Genomic DNA, 20001 nt, shown 5'->3' with positions numbered 1-20001 from the left:
TAAGTTGCTACTCTGTTATAACCTGTTAACCTAATATTAATCCAGAATCTAGGTTTCTATACGTAATGAAAATTTGTAACGTCTGCGTTTAATCAAAGCTGTACTAAATATCTCTTGGGTTCAATACCATGATACCTACGCCCAGTTTGTTTTCTTACAGGGGATAATATAAACATTACTCCATCAGATTTTTAAAAGCCCTATTAACTTCTGATCAGGCTGATTAAAAATGTCTTGTAGGCTCTTGTGATGCAGCGAAAGTGTCGGTACCTGTGAGCCAGGAGAAACACCCCCCTCCCCCCATTGATATGTAACATTAAGTTATTTCGGAAAATATCTAACTATTAATGCTTGACATTCACTTATAGGAGAACACAAACTCACATCAGTCTCTGCTCAAGCATTATTCCATAGCCCTGTTAATTTGTTGAATGTTTCTTGCTTCGATGAATATTCTCTGCTCATTACAAATTCACATACTTTTCCCACTGCTACTGCTAGGTGAGCTCAGCTGATTTTATAAAATTAGAATAGCAACTGCTGTATAAAATACCGCATTTTAAAATCTACTTACTAGCAGAGATTCATCGGGATTGAGTAAGGAATGCTAAGAATCACACTCATACTCAGATTGATCCATAACTAACTGTTCATTAGCTTGTACTAATTTCAGTTCATATATTGGAATCAACAAAATGCATTCCAATGTCAATGTTAGATCATTAACCTGTGGTCTCATTGAAGTTAGTATAGCTGGCAGTTTTGTATTTATTACTGAGTTCATAGCAGGGTCCCAAATTTTCTTATGCTTCCTGAAGTTGGGTGGATTTCACATTAGTAATTACAGTATTTGGGGGCAGTAAAATTATAGACTGGTGTATTTGCCTGCCAGTTAAGAACGTCAATGCAACAAAAGTAATTAGAGTGAGTAAGCAGTAATTAAGCTAAAAATTGAAGTAAATTGGAAGGAACCATATTGATCTGCGATTAGCATAACAAATTCCAGCATAATAGGAAGCAGCATTTTGCTCAGGTTGAGATTTTATTGAAATCTTTTCAAGTTCTGTAAGGACCATGCTTTATTTCACTTCAGCCTTGTATGCAGCAGGAATTGATAAAATATACTCATAAAAATTAGTACAGAAAAGACTTGAAGCACTGTTTAGCAAACCCCTATGAGATATGCGACTCTAACTAAGGAGTTTCAAAGGTTGACAGAATTAGCACTCTTGCCTAAAGGATGTTACAAATTTCAGAGGGAGTGAAAATACAATGGTCAAATTTTCCTACATTTCCATTCCCCCTTAAAATGCTAGTAGCCAGTGTTGTGAAGTTGGGTAGTGTAATTACAGATTGGGAGACAGGAAGTTAGAATTTGGTGTGTGTAAAATTGTAAAATGGGGTAAGCTTTGCATGGTCCCTTTAAAACATGGGCTTTTTTCTGCGCTTAAAGTTAAAATGGACATCTCTGGGCAGCTTGAACATTTGCCAGTACACAGAGAGCCCGAACTGAAACACTTGTATCAAAAGGCCGGACAGTTAGTAGGCCAAACAGTAGTTTTTACCAGGACAACGGGTTTTTTGATTTAGCCAATCAATTTTAACCAGGCACTTAGATACCAAAAACCTATTAAATTTAAATCTGATGGTTTTGACAAGACAGGACCAACCCTATTGTAAGAAATGTTGATATGTCATCACGGGTATTAAAGAAGGGGGCAGTTGGACAAAGACCCCAGAGCTAACTGCCATCTGCCAGAGCTAACAGCCCTCAGCTCCCTTTCTCTCTCTCCCTCTCCTGAGAGAGAGAAAAAAAATTGGCTGTCAAAGTCATCTATGCATTAGAGAAAGCATCATCTAAATAATAACAACACCAATGACAGAAAAAGGCATTCCTGACAGAAGAATCAACGGAGGATGCACAGAACATAACAGCAAACACAACTTACAAGAGATTAAATTCTATTTTTTAACATGGGTGAGATTTGTGGTTATTGAAACAGCATACTGTTAGAATATTGTTTTATTCTGGAATAGTTAGTAGTTAGAAGGGATTTATTTGGTTTGTTAATAGCTTAGTTAATTTGTTCACTGTTAGAGTTGGATAAATAAAGTATTACTTGTTGATTTTAAAGTCAGGGTTTATTTTATTTAACTGCTAGAAGTTGCTGAAAAACAGTTCACATCACTTTTCACACCCTTTTTAAAGATTATAGAGTGAGGTGCTCCTCTGAGTGTTTCACTTTTAGTTTTCAGAGTGGGGTCAACCTTCATTTTAAAACAAATTGGGGGTTGCATCTGGGATTTGGATGTATCGGGTCCAGGGTTTGGACAGATTTAAACAGATTTAGAGTATGAAAGGTCCCAGCAGATTTAAACACACCTGGGGACTACTGTCCTAGATCTTTAAATAAAGAAGTGAAAAGTGGAAAATCTGTTTAATTTTGGTTGCTTGTTGTTGGTTAAATCAAAAGTGGGAACTGGTTCCTAACATTGCTAAAGAAGGGTTAACCTCTGCTTTAGAACACCAATCAGAAGAAGGGTCAGCAGGCTGCTTTGGTTGTTCTACGGGCAAATGAACTGTGAATGGTCTTATGCTGAGCCAAAGAGACCAAGAAAATTATTTGTTTCCACTTGTTTCTCCATTTCATTTCAAAGACATGCAATTATGTTAATGCACAGTCCTGCAAATGCCAGTTCCCTCATGTGGATGGCTATTCCTCATCTCAGCATCCCTCTGTGAATGAAAGCAGGCTATTTTCCCATGGAAATAATCAAAATCAAACCCAATGCTTTTCTTATCAGATATTCACGCACTTGAAATTTCACTGATCACTCGTTACTGTTCATGACTACAATTATCTTCCCCTCAGAACCCTGTTGCTGACCCCACAAACTTCAAGGGAGGCGATGGCCTAGTAGTATTATTGCTTAATTATTAATCCAAGATAATGTTTTGGGGACCTGGGTTCATATCCCACCATGGCAAATTGTAGAATTTGGATTGGGTTCAAAATCTGTAATTAAGAATCCAATGATGACCATATAACTAGTGTCAATTATCAGAAAAAAAACATCTGGTTCACTCATGTCCTTCAGGGAAGGAAATCTGCTATCCTTACCTTGTCTGACCTTCATGTAACTGCAGATCCACAGAAACATGGTTGACTTTTAACTGCCCTCAGGGCAATTAGCAATAAATGCTGGCTGAGTCAGTGATGCCCACATCCTGTGAATGAAAAAGAATACATATTTATCAAGGAAATATTCAGGGGAGCTCCTGGAAATCATAGATTTATATATGCTGCAATTATATGTGGATGGGTATTGGACAATATGGAATGGACTTGTTCTGGTGGCCCTGTGGTCAAATAATAATCACTACATCCACTCATATGTAAATAAAGGAGACTAAGACAAAATCATGCTACGGATAACTGCCCTCAATGCAGGGATAAGGGAGATTATCAACATTTTAAACCTTCATCTGTAAAGTTTGGAAAAACTGAAGCCATTGCCTTTAGTCTCAGATGTTCTGGACTCCAAAATGGCGGCGTCAGTGAGGTGTGCCCAGTGGCGAATGATGGTACTGGAGTGTAACAACTTTGATATAGGTGAGTCTGGTGCAGAAAGGCGAAAGTCTTGAGGCGCATCGGCAGTGATGAAGCAGCAGTTGCTGTGGTAACAGTATTGAATTGGTGAAGTATGGCAACGTGAGGTGAAACTCAGATTGGATTGACACAAAATGTACTCTTTCAACCCAGTACAATAAAAGGAACAGCAATTCAGAAAGAGAATGATGGACAGCAATATAAAATATTGATATAATAAAACAACGGTTTCCAAAACACAATAGTGGAGAATATGTATTCAACAGTTAATTTTTTGAATAATATTTAGCATGACTAAAGTTCTTAAGGCATAAGAAATGGAACAGGAGTAGGCCATTCAGTCACAGCATTATAGAGTCATCCAGGATGGAAACAGACCATTTGGTCCAACCAGTCCATGCCAACCATAATCTCAAACTAAACTAGTCCCACGTGTCTGTGCTTGGCCCAAAAACTCCAGACTTGTTTTTATTCATGTTCTTATCTAAATGTCTTTTAAGTGTAATAATGCATACACCATTTCCTCAATTTCACACTATGGCAATTTCCACACCTCATTTCACACATGAATTACCTTCTGTGTAAAAAAAATGCCTCTCGTGTCTTTTTAAAATATTTCTCCTCTCAACTGAAAAACAGGCCCTTTAGTCTTGAAATCCCCCACCCTAGGGAAAAGACACCTGCCATTCACCCAACCTACACCCCTCATTATTTTATAAACCTCTATAAAGTCACCTCTCAACTTCCTACATTCCAGTGAAAAAGTCCCAGCCTACTCAGCCTCTCCTTATAACTCAAACCCTCCATTCCCAGCAACATCCTAGTAAATACCTTCTGCACCCTCTCCAGCTTCGCATTATCCTTCCTAAAACAGGGCAACAGAACTAAACACTGTATTCAGGAAGAGGCCTCGCCAACGTCCTGTGCAACCTCAACATAATGTTACAACTCCTACATTCAAAGGTCTGAGCAATGATGGCAAGCATGCTAAATGCCTTCTTAACCAACTGATCTATACGTGTTGGAAACTGCAAAGAATTATATACCTGAACCCTTAAGTCTCTCTGTTTTACAATACTGCCCATGTCCCTTCCACCTGCTCTGACATTCAACAGGATCATTGCTGATTGGACATTCCTCACATCCACTTACCTGTGTTTTCCTTCGTAACCTTCGATGCCCTGAGTGATCAAGAATCTATCTATCCCAGCCTAAGTATACATAAGGCCACTGCCCTCACAGCTCTCTGTGGCAAGCAGTTTCAAAGATTCTTAATCCTCTAAGAGAAGAACTACCCCTTCATCTCAGTCATGAATTGACACCCCTCTATTCTGACGTTTGTGACGTGACATTATTAATGGCCGTTTAGATTCTTTCATACCCAACATTTGATTATTCTTCTGGAAACCTCAAGTCTGTAGCTCGTCTTCTTATTAGAAGTAGCTCTTCTATTTCTAATCATATTCAGTGTTAAGTGTCTATTTGAAACAGCCAGTCCTGCAATTTATGCCTTTACTTCAGCGGGCAGGCCTTTATTGACCATTTGTCACGAGGCAGCAGATTATCAAGCAGTTGCTTTTAACTTCTTAATAAGAATTTCTCCTTGTCCCTTTCATCTCGGGAAATAATTTACTCCAGAAAGAGTTATTGCTGATTCTTTCAATACATGAAGTTATTAAAGTTCTGAAGTGTATAAGGTCACAGCCACTACTCTTTGTTCATTATTTTTAATATTTTGAACAAACACGAGTAATTAGCCACTTTCCATCATATCAGTTTGTATCCAAGCTAAGTTGCTATACCATGCAGTTTAAAAATGGACCATTTCATTATGTGATACAGATATGTGTAATTCAATAATCAAAGATTGAGTTGCAGATTAATGATCAGTAAATATATCACAAACCAAAAGTAGAATAATAAACATGCACAAAACATGTCCTATGAAGAAAGTTTAAGGACCTCAGACATTTCTCATTGGAGCAAAGAAGGGTGCAAGGCGACTTGATAGAGGTGTACAAGATGTTGAGAGGAATAGATAGAGTGAATAGTCAGAGACTTTTTCCCAGGGCAGAAATGGCTATCATGAAGGGGCATAATGTTTACGTGATTGGAGGAAGGTTTAGGGGAGATGTCAGAGGTAGGTTCTTTACACAGAGACTGGTGGGTGTGTGGAATGCACTGCCAGTGATGGTAGTAAGAGTCAGATACATTAATGGCATGTAAATGACTCTTGATTAGGCACATGAATGATAGTAAAATGAAGGGTATAGGTTAGTTTGATCTTAGAGTAGGATAAAAGGTCAGCACACATCAAGGGCTGAAGGGCCTGTACTGTACTGTACTATTCTATGTTCTAATACAAAAATAGAATAATGAACATGCATTATGATCCACCCATTGTAACTTTAGATTATCGTATTTTAACAGGGCTAATTCCCTTTTCAACTCTTGCATTTGTCGCTGACATCAACAGTGAAACATGGTAATGGAAACAAGACTGACCCAAGTATACAAAATAATTATAACAACAAGATTTAGAATAATATGAAACCACGCGGCAGTGTCCATATTATTTCCCCAATTCCAGACATCATTCTATCAGGACTGTCCCTTAACATTTCTAATAACAGTCTTGATTCTTTGTCAATTCTGCTGAAACATAACATGCAACCTGTGTGCCTTTCTCAAAATCACTTTTATTTCTTCCAAATGCTCCCTTTGCAGAACATCTAACATCTAAAAGCTGTTTATACTGTACAAAATTACATTTATCTGATGCTGAGAAGTTAATTGATTTAATCACTTACAGCACTGATATTGAGGCCATTAAGTATAGAAATACCTGCACACTAAATGCCTGAAGCATCTCTTATCGAACTTCTGTGCTTCCTGTTTATCCCCTTAATTGTGGAACTTTCTGAATTGAACAATATTTTGATTGATTCCTTATAAATGCTAGGAAAATGGCTTTGGACACCATGGTGGTAAATGAATACCTGAGAGATTCCGAATAACCAGTGTCAATTCATGAAAGTGCAGTCACAGATAGACAAGATAGTGAAGAAGGCTTTTGGCACACTGGCCTTCATCAGTCAGAGCATTGGGGATAGAAGTTGGGATGGGGTGGCTCAGTGGTTAGCACTGTTGCCCCACAGCACTAGAGACCTGGGTTCAATTCCAGCCTTGGGTAACTGTCTGAGTGGAGTTTGTACATTCTCCCTGTGTCTGTGTGGGTTTCTTCCCATAGTCCAAAGATGTGCAGGTTACGTGATTTGGTCATGCTAAATTGCCCACAGTGTTCAGCGAAATGTAGAAATGGGTCTTGGTGAGATACTCTCAGGAGGGTAGGTGTGGACTTGCTGGGCCAAAGGGCCAGTTTCCACACTGTAGGGATTCTATGATATACAGGAAATTATGTTGCAGTTGTACGGACATTGGTGAGGCTGCATGTGGAGTATTGTGTTCAGTTTTGGTCACCTTGTTCTTGGAAGGATGCTAATAAAATGGAAAGAGTGCAGAAGAAATTTACAAGGATGTTGTTAGGACTCAATGGTCTGAACTATAAGGAGAGATTGGACAATCTAGGACTTTTTTCTTTCGAGTGTAGGAGACTCGGGAGGATCCCTGGATCCCTGTTATTGACTGCATTCTTCATTCCAATAATCAGCTTCATTGTTTATCAAAAGCCCAAAACAAAGATCATGGTAGATTCTGCACTTATTTACAGTTTTCCAGTTTACACAGATACTTCATCAGATTTTTGTTGTTCTAAAATTTGTACTCATCAGGATTGTTGTCCACAAAATATTTTATACAGAAACTTTAACCAATTTATGACTTCAAAAACATATTTACCCAGATGTTCATACTTTGTAAAATGAAAATCTGTGGGTCAAACATAGTTTTATTCCTCTTTATTTTCTCTGTCTAGGGATCATCAAGAGGAGATGGGAATCAATTGGGGTTGGGGTCTGGCTTTTGCTAAATTCCTGTTCTAGTCTCTCTAAGTCTAAGGCATATCAGAAGAGCACATCACACACTCATCTGACACTCCAGGAGAGATTGGTCTTAGCCCTTCTTGTGACCGGCTTTAAAGTTTATCTACACCCTTAACTAATCTCACTTCAAATTCTGTCATTTGTTTGTCTCACTTTTCAAAATACCTGGTTTCACAGAAACATAGAATTGTATTGTAGAATCCCTACAGTGTGGAAACTGGCCATTTGGCCCAAGTCCCGACCGACCCTCCAAAGAGAATCACACCCAGACCCATTCCACTATCCTATTATTCTAGATTTACCCCTGGTTAATGCACCTAACCTACACATCCCTGAATACTGTGGGCAATTCAGCAAGGCCAATTCACCTAACCTGCACATCTTTAGACTGTGGGAGGAAACTGGAGCACCCAGAGGAAACCCACGCAGACACAGGGAGAATGTGCAAGCTCCACACAGATAGTTGCCTGAGGCTGGAATCAAACCCTGGTTTATGGCCCAATTTAAGACCATAAGACTTAAGTAAGGCCATTTGGCCACTCTGTCATGGCTGATGAGCATTTCAACTCCACTTACCTGCACTCTACCCATAGCCCTTAATTCCATGCGAGATCAAGAATTTATCAATCTTTGCCTTGAAGACATTTGATGTCCTGGCCTCCACTGCGCTCTGTGGCAATGAATTCCACAGGCCCACCACTCTCTGAAGAAATGTCTCCTCATTTCCATTCGAAATTGACCCCCTCTAATTCTAAGGTGGTGCCCACGGGTCCTAGTCTCCCCACCTAACAGAAATGACTTCCCAGCATCCACCCTTTCTAAGCCATGCATTATCTTGTAAGTTTCTATTAGATCCCCCCTCAACCTTCTAAATTCTAATGAATACAATCCCAGGATCCTCAGCCGTTCATTGTATGTTAGGCCTACTATTCCAAGGATCATCCGTGTGAATTTCCGCTCAATGTGCTCCAGTGAAAGTATGTCCTTCCTGAGGTGTGGGATCCAGTATGATAAATAGGGCCTAACTAGAGCTTTAAAAGGTCTCAGAAGCACATCGCTGTTTTTATATTCCAACCCTCTTGAGATACATGACAACATTGCATTCACTTTCTTAATCATGGACTCAACTTGCAAGTTAACCTTTAGAGAATCGTGGTCTGGCATTCCCAGATTTCTTTTTACTTTGGCTTTAAGAATTTTCTCACCATTTAGAGAAATGGTCCATGCCTGTATTCTTTTATCCAAAGTGCAAGATCTCGCATTTGCTCACATTGAATTTCATCAGCCATTTCCTGGACCACTCTCCTAAACTGTCTACATCTTTCTGCAGCCTCCCCACCTCCTCAGTACTACCTGCCTGTCCACCTAACGTTGTATCATCAGCAAACTTTGCCAGAATGCCCCTGTCCTTTCATCCAGATCATTAATAAACAAACTGAACAGCTGCAGCTCCAACACCGAACCTTGCAGGACACCACTTGTCACTGGGTTGATTGCCTGCATTCTCATTTATGGTGTTGGATTTTCATTAATTCTTTATCTTTGATTTTGGCTTGTACCAGGCCAGTATAGGTAATACAGGGAACATTTATCAGAGTATGGCAGAGGGATGTAGGTTCGGGATTACAATCGCATTTCCTGCCCTGACGTGAATAGCATATGACTTCATCCTCAACCAATCCCCAACTGGAATCACGTCTTCCATCCCTAACTTTTGTCCAGGTTCAAAAATATAGTGAAACACTTTCTGCCGGAAATCTGTGACTTCAAGGTATTCGTTTCTTGATGGCAATTAGAATGATCAGCATTTTACACTTGTTTTTCAAGCTGTGCTTGGTGCAGTGCACAAAGTGCTGCCTGGAGAACTTTACATTTACTTTCCAGTTCCTGACTCCTGAACCTGCCTCTGTTCCTTCTTGATATTTCTGTTCACTGTCTCAAATTGACTTTGATCATTTGCAAGGTGAATAACTTCTCCTGAATTGCAATGTCGAGAGATTTAACCACTAATTTTGTGTTTACCAAATGGAAAACTGCCTTTTCCTGACTGACAACCTCCTGGGTATCAACTTTCTGTTTTTAGCTCTACATTTCCTGCCTTCATCTCATTTATCTCAGCATTTCTTTGCTTCTTTGCAAACTTCATATACAATGATTCTACAAAAAGACAACAAATTCCCATCAGCCCGCTCCTCTTTGGGTGCATGCTTTCCTCACTGACTCTCACAAATGTTCTGGCTGCTGGGACATCATAAGCTTCCCAATACTCTGTCCACTTCAGCAGTTTCTTATTCAAATATTTCTTAGCCAAGCTCTCCTGTTCAGATTAATTGGCTGCTATGGTTTCAAAGCTAAGTTCCAATGCAAAGTTCAGTAATACAAAAATTTTAATGTTCTGATTAAATCTGAAAATTATTTTGTATGCTTTTCTTTATTGGTCAGAGCATTGAGTACAGGAGTTGGGAGGTCATGTTGCGGCTGTACAGGACATTGGTAAGGTCACTTTTGGAATATTGCGTGCAATTCTGGTATCCTTCCTATCAGAAAGATATTATGAAACTTGAAAGCATTCAGAAAATATCTACAAGGATGCTGCCAGGGTTGGAGGATTTGAGCTACAGGGAGAGGTTGAATAGGATATGACTGTTTTCCGTGGAGCATTGAAGACTGAGGGGCACCTTATTAGAGGTTTATAAAAATCATATGGGAAATGGATAGGATAAATAGTCAAAATCTTTTCCCTGGGGTGGAGGAGTCCAGAACCAGAGTTCGTAGGATTAGGTTGGGAGGGGAAAGATATAAAAGAGACCTAAGGGGCAACTTTTTAACACAGAGAGTGGTGCGAGTATGAAATGAACTGCCAGAGGAAGTGGTGGAGGCTGGGACAATTGCAACAATTAAAAGGCATCTGGATGGTTATATGAATAGGAAGGGTTTGGAGGGATATGGGCCAAGTGCTGGCAAGTGGGACTAGATTAGGTGGGGATATCTGATCAACATGGACGAGTTGGATCAAAGGGTCTGTTTCTGTGCTGTTCATCTCAATGACTCTATATTCATCCAACCACTTGAATCCTGGTCATCACATGGGGGAGCTGTCCTCTTAAGTTGGGTTCAGTCATAATTTTTGAGAATACATGACTGTAGATTTGACTCAGAGTAATTTAAAGTTACTTCTCAATGCCAATTGTTGTGGATAAAATTTTACAAGTTATCTTTAATTCAGCTAATTATTAAGAAATCTCATAGTCAATCAAGTATTGAAACAATATTTTAAACTTGATTGCATGTAGCAATCAAAATAAGACCCCTCAAGTGAGCAAATTCAGCATCACAACTCAACTTGGCTATCACCCAATCAATGTTAGAACTTAGCTACAATTCCAACCAACAGTGTCTGTCTCTGGATGTCCAGAGTTGATACTTGTGCCATACTGTTCTTCAAAGTTCTGCTACTGAAATATTCTGGTGTTGGATTCTTATATAATTTTCTCTCTTTCAAGTTTGTGGTGTGATATTATTGATAATCTTTTATTGATATTGATAATCATCCCAAACATTGATTATTCTTATGGAGACCTCAAGTGTGCAGTGTGCCTTCTTATCACTGATTCCTTGTCACATTCGGTGCTATCTGTCTGTTTGAAACAGCCTTTACCCCTTTACTTCAGGACATTCCTTCAGCAGACAAGTTTTTGTTGACCACTTGTCATGATGCAGCAGATTATCAAGCAGTGTTAGCTCCTCTTTGCCAGGAAACAGCTTGTTTATGTTGTTTCAACTCCTTCTTCCCAGGGATGGTTAATTAGCATGTTGCTTTTAATTCCTTTTAAAGAGTTTCTCCTCGTGCCTTTCATCTAGGAAAACAATTATTCCAGAAAGAGTTACTGCTGATTCTTTCAATCCATGAAATTATTAAAGTTCTGAAGTTTACATTGGATTCCAATTATCTCAGCTATAAGACATCAGTGTAGGAGTTCTAAGTATCTTAGCTCTCCTACCCCTCCCCCCAATTTTGGTGCTCAACTTCCAGCCAAGATAAGAACATGACACTGTAAGAAACAGGAACAGGAAAATACTGTTTGTCCCCTCGAGCATGCTTCACCATTCAATAGCAGCATGGCTGATCTGACTACATTCCTCACTTCCACTTTCCTGCACTTACTCCATAACCCTTAATTCCCTGACTGATCCGGAGTCTACCTATCTTGGTTTTAAATATATATTTGGACTCTGGCCCCACAATTCTCTGTAGTAAGGAGTTCCAAAGACTCACAACGCTGTGAAAGAAGAGATTCCTACTTATTTCATTATTAAATTACCATTCCTTTATTCTGAGACGATGGCCTCTGGTCCTGGACTCTCCCATGAGAGGAAACATCCGCTCAGCATTTACTCTGTCAAGCTTCTTAAGGATTCTATATGTTTCCATGAGATCATCCCTCATTCTTAGTCTTTGCTCATAAGATGTCTCTATACCAGGGATCATCCTCGTAAATGTTCTCTGAACTGCCACCAATTAAATTATATCTTTATTTAAATAAGGGTACAAAAATGTTCCTCTATACCAGGGATCATCCTCGTAAATGTTCTCTGAACTGCCACCAATTAAATTATATCTTTATTTAAATAAGGGTACAAAAATGTTCACAGTACTCAAGATGAGTAATCACCAGCATCTTCCACAGTTGCAGTAAGACTTCTGTACTATCATACTCCGATCCTTTGAAATAAAGGGCCATCATTCCATTGAGTCACAGAGTCATAGAGATGAACAGTAAGGAAACAGACCCTTTGGTCCAACCCGCCCATGCCGACCAGATATCCCAACCCAATCTCGTCCCATCTGCCAGCATTTGGCCCATATCCCTCCAAACCCTTCCTAATCATATACCCATTCAGATGTCTTTTAAATGTTACAATTGTACCAGCCTCCACCACTTCCTCTGGCAGCTCATTCCATACACATACCACCCTCTGTGTGAAAAAGTTGCCCCTTAGGTCTCTTTTATATCTTTCCCCTCTCACCCTAAACCTATGCCCTCTAGTTCTGGATACCCCCACCCCAGGGAAAAGACTTTGCCTTCCTGATTAGCTGTTGTAGCCATATGCTAGCTTCCTGTGTTACATACACATGTACCGCTAAATTCCTCTGTGTTGCAGCTTTCTGTAGTTTCTCTTCATTTAAATAATATTCTGTTCTTTTGATCTCCTTTCCAAAAATTAACAACTTCACATTTTCCCATATTATACTCTATTTGCAAACTTTTTGATTACTTAATCAGCCTATGAATACCTCTCTGGAAACTGTTGCAAACCTCTCAAAACCTGCCTTTCTATCTACTTTATTGTTGTTTGCAAATTTAGCTACAATACGTTCACTTTCTTCCTCCAACTCATTAATATATATTGTAAACAGTTATGGTGACAGCAATTATCTGGGGTAGCATAACCCCACTGCTATCAATTTGCCAACCTGAAAAAGAACCATTTATCACCAGTTGCTGTTTCCTGCCCATGAGCCAACTCGTGTCCATGTCAATATATTACCTTCGTACTGTGGGCTCTTATTCTTAGGTATGCTGTTGGGTGTGCTGTCCCTTTAAGATAACTGGCCAGGTAACTTGAGTGGGCAGAGCTTGGGGTTCAGGCAGAACCAGCTGTGGAGGTGTGAGCATCATCAATAAAGTGTTGCTGTTCAGATTTACCATTTGTTTACCTGGGAATTAATTCCTGGTTCCAGTGGAATCACCAACATAACAGCTGGCAATGAAGATAGGATCCAGCTCACAAACTGTGTTCAAATTCTTACCATCCAGAGGAGACGTGTCTTGAACTTCAGAAACAGCACAGGATTCAAAAGCTAATGCCAAGGGAAGTAGTTGTGAGGGGACCCGAACCACAATCAATGGCAGTAAAGAAGATACTTACTGGGGAGCGGGTCAAAATCAGCTGTCGAAGGGGGACAGCCAATGGTTGAAGAAGAGAGTTCACATCAGGTGCAACTGAAGTCATCATGGAGTGCAGTCACCAGAGAACTCATGCTGTGGGAGATGCCAGAGAGAATTGGTATGCTTTCTGTGTAAAGAATCTACCTCTGATATCTCCCCTAAACCTACCTCCAATCATCTAAACATTATGCCCCCTTGTGATAGCCATTTCTGCCCTGGGAAAAAGTCTCTAATTATTCACTCTATCTATTCCTCTCACCATCTTGTACACCTCTATCAAATCGCCATACACCCTCCTTTGTTCCAATGAGAAAAGCTTGAGGTGCTCAAACTTCCTTCATAAGACATGTCTTGTGCATGTTTATTATTCTACTTTTGGTTTGTGGTTTATTTACTGATCATTAATCTGCAACTCAATCTTTGATTATTGAATGACACATATCTGTACCACATAATGAAATGGTCCATTTTTAAATTGTGCATGGTGCAGCAACTTAGCTTGGATATAAACCAATATGGTGGAAAGTGGCTAATTACTAGTGTTTGTTCAAAATATTAAAAATAATAAACAAAGACAGTGTTATTTTCTGGGTCTGTAGATTGAAAGAAGCAAAGATGGCTTTTATTAGAGTGATATGCTCTTCTTGTTGGATGTGGGAGTTTAGGGAGAGTTTGCGCGTTACTGAGGATTATATCTGCACTAAATGCCATTGGTTGCCAATTCTATCAGAACGAATGCCTCTAACTGTCTCTCCAACCGATCCAATGAGGAATTTACAAGAGCAAGGGGATGTGATGGATGGCAGTTATAGGAAGGGAGAAAAGTCGCGGATATAGTCACATAGATGGGTTCACTCCAGGAAAAGTAAGAGAGATAGGCAGGTAGTGCAGGAGGCTTCTGTGGCTATCCCCATTTCAAACAAGTATGCTGTTTTGGAAAATGTAGGGGGTGCTGGGTTCTCAGGGGAACATAGCACAAACAGCCAAGATTCTGGTATTGAGACAGGCTCTAATGCAATGAGGGGTACATCGGATTCCAAGAGATCGATTGTGTTAGGAGACTCTCTAGTCCAAGGTACAGACAGACATTTCTGCGGCCAGCAGCAAAAAATCAGAATGGTGTGTTGCTTCCCTGGTGTCAGAATCAAGGGTGTCTCAGAGAGGGTGCAGAATGTTGTCATAGGGGAGAGGAGCCAGCAGGGAGTCATTGTAAACATTGGAATCAACGATATGTAGGAAGAGAAAAGGTTAAGATTCTGAAGGGAGATTACAGAGAGTTAGGCAGGAATTTAAAAAGGAGGTCCTCGAGAGTAGTAATATCTGGATTACTCCCTGTGCTAAGAACTAGTGAGGGCAGAAATAAGAGGATATAGCAGATGAATGCATGGCTGAGGAGCTGGTATATGGGAGAAGGATTCTTGGATCATTGATCAATGATTTTTGGATCATTGGAATCTCTATTGGGGTAGAAGTGAGCTGTACAAGAAGGATGGATTTGCACCTAAATTGGAAGGGGACGAATATACTGGCAGGGAGATTTGCTAGAGCTGCTCAGGAGGATTTAAATTAGTAAGGTGTGGGGTGGTGGGACCCAGGGAGATAGTGAGGAAAGAGATCAATAGGAGACTGGTACAGTTGAGAACAGAAATGAGTCAGTCAGGGCAGGCAGGGACAAAGCAGAGAACAAGGTAGAACTGATAAATTAAACTGCATTTACTTCAATGTAAGGGGCATTATTCCAATGGAGGGAAGGCAAATGAACTCAGGGCATGGTTAGGAACATGGGACTGGGATATCATAGCAATTACTGAAACATGGCTCAGGGATGGGCAGGACTGGCAGCTTAATGTTCCAGGATACAAATGCTACAGGAAGGACAGAAAGGGAGGCAAGAGAGGAGGGGGCATGGCATTTTTAATAAGGGATAACTGAGGGAGGATATTCCTGAGAATACATCCAGGGAAGTTAGTTGCGTGGAACTGAGAAATAAGAAAGGGATGATCTCCTTACTGGGATTGTATTATAGACCCCCTAATAGTCAGAGGGAAATTGAGAAACAAATTTATAAGGAGATCTCTGCTATCTGTAAGAATGATAGGGGATTTTAACTTTCCAAACATAGACTGTGACTGCCATAGTGTTAAGGGTTTAGGTGGAGAGGAATTTGTTAAGCGTGTAGAAGAAAATTTTCTGATTCAGTATGTGGATGAACCTACTAGGGAAGGTGCAAAACCTGACCTACTCTTGGGAAATAAGGCAGGGCAGGTGACTGAGGTGTCAGTGGGGGAGCACTTTGGGGCCAGCGACCATAATTCTATTCATTTTAAAATAGTGATGGAAAAGGATAGACCAGATCTAAAAGTTAAAGTTCTGAATTGGAGGAAGGCTAATTTTCACGGTATTAAGCAAGAACTTTCAAAAGCTGATTGAGGCAGATATTCGCAGGAAATGGGACAGCTGGAAAATGGGAAGCCTTCAGAAATGAGATATTGAGAGTCCAGAGACATATATTCCTGTTAGGGTGAAAGGAAAGGCTGGTAGGTATAGGGAATGCTAGATGACCACAGAAATTGAGGGTTTGGTTAAGAAAAAGGAAGCATATGCCAGGTATAGACAGGATAGATCGAGTGAATCCCTAGAAGAGTACAAAGGCAGTGGGAAATCAGGAGGGCAAAAAGGGGACATGAGATAGCTTTGGCAAATAGAGTTAGTGAGAATCTAAAAGGTTTTTACAAATACATTAAGGACAAAAGGGTAACTAGGGAGAGAATAGGGCCCCTCAAAGATCAGCAAGGGGGCCTTTGTGTGGAGCCTTAGGAGATGGGGGAGATGCTAAACACGTATTTTGCATCAGTGTTTACTGTGGAAAAGGACAAGGAAGGTATAGAATGTAGGAAAATAGATAGAGATCTTGAAAAGTGCCCAAATTACAGAGGAGGAAGTGCTGAACGTCTGGAAATGCTGAAAAGTGGATAAATCCCCAGGATCTGATCAGGTGTACCCTAGAACTCTGTGGGAGCTAGGGAAGTGATTGCTGGGACTCTTGCTGAGATATTTCGATAGTCACAGGTGAGGTGTTGGAAGATTGGAGCTTTGTAAACATGGTGCCATTGTTGAAGAAAGATGGTAAGGACAAGCCAGGGAACTATAGACCAGTGAGCCTGACGTTGTTGGTGAGCAAGTTTTTGGAGGAAATCCTGAGGGACAGGATGTACATGTATTTGGAAAGGCAAGGACTGATTCGGGATAGTCAACGTGGCTTTGTGCGTGGGAAATCATGTCTCACAAACTTGATTGACGTTTTTGAAGAAGTAAGAAAGAGGATTGATGAGGGCTGAGCAGTAGACGTGATCTATATGGACTTCAGTAAGGGGTTCGACAAGGTTCCCCATGGAAGACTGGTTAGCAAGGTTAGATCTCATGGAATACAGGGAGAATTAACCATTTGGACACAGAACTGGCTCAAAGGTAGAAGACAGAGGGTGGTGGAGGAGGGTTGCTTTTCAGACTGGAGGCCTGTGACCAGTGGAGTGCCACAAGGATCGGTGCTGGGTCCACTACTTTTCATCATTTATATAAATGATTTGGATGTGAGCAAAGGAGGTATAGTTAACAAATTTGCAGATGACACCAAAACTGGAGGTATCGTGGACAGCGAAGAAGGTTACCTCAGATTACAACAGGATCTGGACCAGATGGGCCAATGGGCTGAGAGGAGGCAGATGGAGTTTAATTTAGATAAATGCAAGGTGCTGCATTTTGAGAAAGCAAATCTTAGCAGGACTAATAAACCTAAGGTCTGTGGGAGTGTTGCTGAATAAAGAGACCTCGGAGTGCAGGTTCATAGGTCCTTGAAAGTAGAGTTGCAGAGAGATAGGATAGTGAAGAATGCGTTTGGTATGCTTTCCTTTATTGGTCAGAGTATTGAGTTGGGAGGTCATGTTGCAGCTGTACAGGACATTGGTAAGGCCACTGTTGAAATACTGCGTGCGATTCTAGTGTCCTATCTATTGGAAAGATGTTGTGAAACCTGGAAGGGCTCATAAAAGATTTATAAGTATGTTTTCATGGTTGGAGGATTTGAACTGTAGAGAGAGGTTGACTAAGCTAACGCTGTTTTCACTGGAGCGTCGGAGGCTGAGGGGTGACCTTATAGAGGGGCATAGATAGGATAAATAGGCAAAGTCTTTTCCCTGGGGTGTGGGAGACCAGAACTAGAGGGCATAGGTTTAGGGTGAGAGGGGAAAGATATAAAAAAGACCTAAGGGGCAACATTTTCACGCAGAGGGTGGTAGGTGTATGGAATGAGCCATCAGAGGAAGTGGAGGAGGCTAGTACAATTCCAACATTTAAAAGACATCTGGATGGGTATACGATTAGGAAGGGTTTGGAGGGATATGGGCCGGGTGCTGGCAGGTGGGACTAGATTGGGTTGGGATATCTGGTCGGCATGGACAAGCTGGACTGAAGTGTCTGTTTCCTTGCTCTACCTCTATGATTCTATAAGGGATGCCACTGAATGACTACGTGGAAGCACAGTTAAGGGACCAGTTTGCAGAATTGCCACTTCATTTGATAAAAGGCATTATTCAGATGCTCCTGGTTACAAACGTTAAGGTTCAACTGGGTGTTAGTTATTAAGCTGGCAGACTCAAACATGAGTTTGTAAGAGATCTTGGACAAGTACAAAGATATCCCTGATGTACTTCTATCAGGTATGATTTGGCCGTATCGCATGCAAAACAATACTTTTCACTGTATAATGATAAATCAAATCAAATGTCTTCAAAGGAACCCTGGGAGAAATTAAAGTAACCAAAACTAAATTATAACTGAAGCAAGAAATGCATCCTGTAAGTCTGAAGTTGAATTCATTACCATACACCATCCAGCCTTAAGTGAAGGTGGAACTGGAACAGCTAGTGAATCTGGGAGTGTTGGAACCAGTAACCACAAGTGAATGGGCCACTCCCATCATTCCAGTCTTAAAACCACTTGGCGCAATGAGGATTTGTGGGGACTTTAAGTGGTAACCTGAGTGCAGATCAATGCCCCTATCCACCTATTCAGCAAACTGGTCGAGGGAAAGAAATTTTTTAAAATGGATCTGTTACAGGCCTACCTACAGATGGATTCCAAGCCGCTGCTGATGATAGTGATGTTTCTGTACAAGGGACATCCATTTGGCGTCATGTTAGTGTTGGCTCCATTCCAGGTGGCTATGTATCAAATATTAAATGGGTTGTCAGAAGTCTGGTGTTATCTGGGTGATATTTTGATTACTGGATCCTCTGAAGCGAAGCATTTGAAAAATTTAGAAGGAATTCTAAAAAGGTTGCAAGAGCATAGTCTACAAATAAAAAGAGAGAAATGCAAGTTTTTAAAAGACTCCATAAAATACTTTGGCCAGGTAATTGATGGTGAGGGACTATACAAGGCACCCAAGAAGACGAAGGCTATCATGAAGGCTTTTGACAGGGAATGTGTCTCAAATGAGATTGTTGTTGGTTCTTGTAAATTACAGTGGCAAGGTCATGTCTGACCTGGTAACCATGCTAAAATATCTGTATCAGTTCCTGGGAAAAGGGCAGCCATGGAAATGGTGGCTTACCAGGAGGTGAAGCAAGCCTTAAATAGGTCTGAGGTGTTGATGCATTTCAACCTGAAGTTACCAGTTAACATGTGACGTCTCATCTTATGGGATTGGTGTTGTACAGTTGAACATCTTACCAAGTGGAGAGGAAAGGCCCATCAGGTTCACATCGAGGTCACTAATGAATATGGAGGAGAATTATGTTCAAGTTGAAGAAGAAGGAATGAGCATTGTGTTCAGCATTATGATGCTCTCTCATTTCCTTCATGGCAGGCACTTTATGCTACTGACCAACCACAGACCTCTAACCACCCACTTTTTGCCCATATTTGGGATACCATCAATGGCAGCAGCATAACTGCATGGACGAGCACTAGCTTGGTCAGCCCACTCATCTGAAATCAAATATTGAAAGGCAGAGAAGCATGGCAATGCAGATGCCCTGTCAAGGCTGGCATCACCAGGGAATAAAGACATTCCCAACTGTAACCTGAAAATAATGCACTTTTCCTTGGATGGTAAGATGCCAGTGGCAGCACATTTGTGCAGAACACTACTCGAAATGACTTGACTGAACCAAGTGATGGACCTACACCTGAGAGGGAGGACCAATCTTGGAAACTGTCCAGAATTATACCCTTACTGTCCAGGAGGTTGTCTGTATTACATGCGTATGTGTTGTGTGGAATGAAAGTTGTTATTAATCTCCTGTTAAGAAGAAAGGTGCTGGAACAAGTGCTCAAAGGGCAACCCAGCATGCTGCAAATGAAGGAGATAGCCAGGAGCTACTTTTGGTGGCTGAATGTTGAGGAGAAAACAAGATCATGTGAATCATGCACTTTAGA

General features: G+C 40.7%; 1 protein-coding gene across 1 annotated transcript in view; it reads right to left on the bottom strand.

Moving 5' to 3' along the window:
* Positions 1–20001, bottom strand: part of cusr (Copper-only SOD repeat protein) — a 262102-nt gene that overhangs the window by 189895 nt on the left and 52206 nt on the right. Inside the window, exon 2 of the mRNA XM_072557050.1 lies at positions 3123–3229. Within this exon, the coding sequence (XP_072413151.1) occupies positions 3123–3162 (40 nt within the window). The 5' untranslated portion in view covers positions 3163–3229. The remainder of the gene's footprint in view (positions 1–3122; positions 3230–20001) is intronic.

Source organism: Chiloscyllium punctatum, chromosome 38, assembly GCF_047496795.1.
Source record: "Chiloscyllium punctatum isolate Juve2018m chromosome 38, sChiPun1.3, whole genome shotgun sequence".
Classification (NCBI taxonomy): domain Eukaryota; kingdom Metazoa; phylum Chordata; class Chondrichthyes; order Orectolobiformes; family Hemiscylliidae; genus Chiloscyllium; species Chiloscyllium punctatum.
The sequence above is the reverse complement of the archived record's forward strand: the minus strand, read 5'-3'. Positions and strand labels throughout refer to the sequence as shown.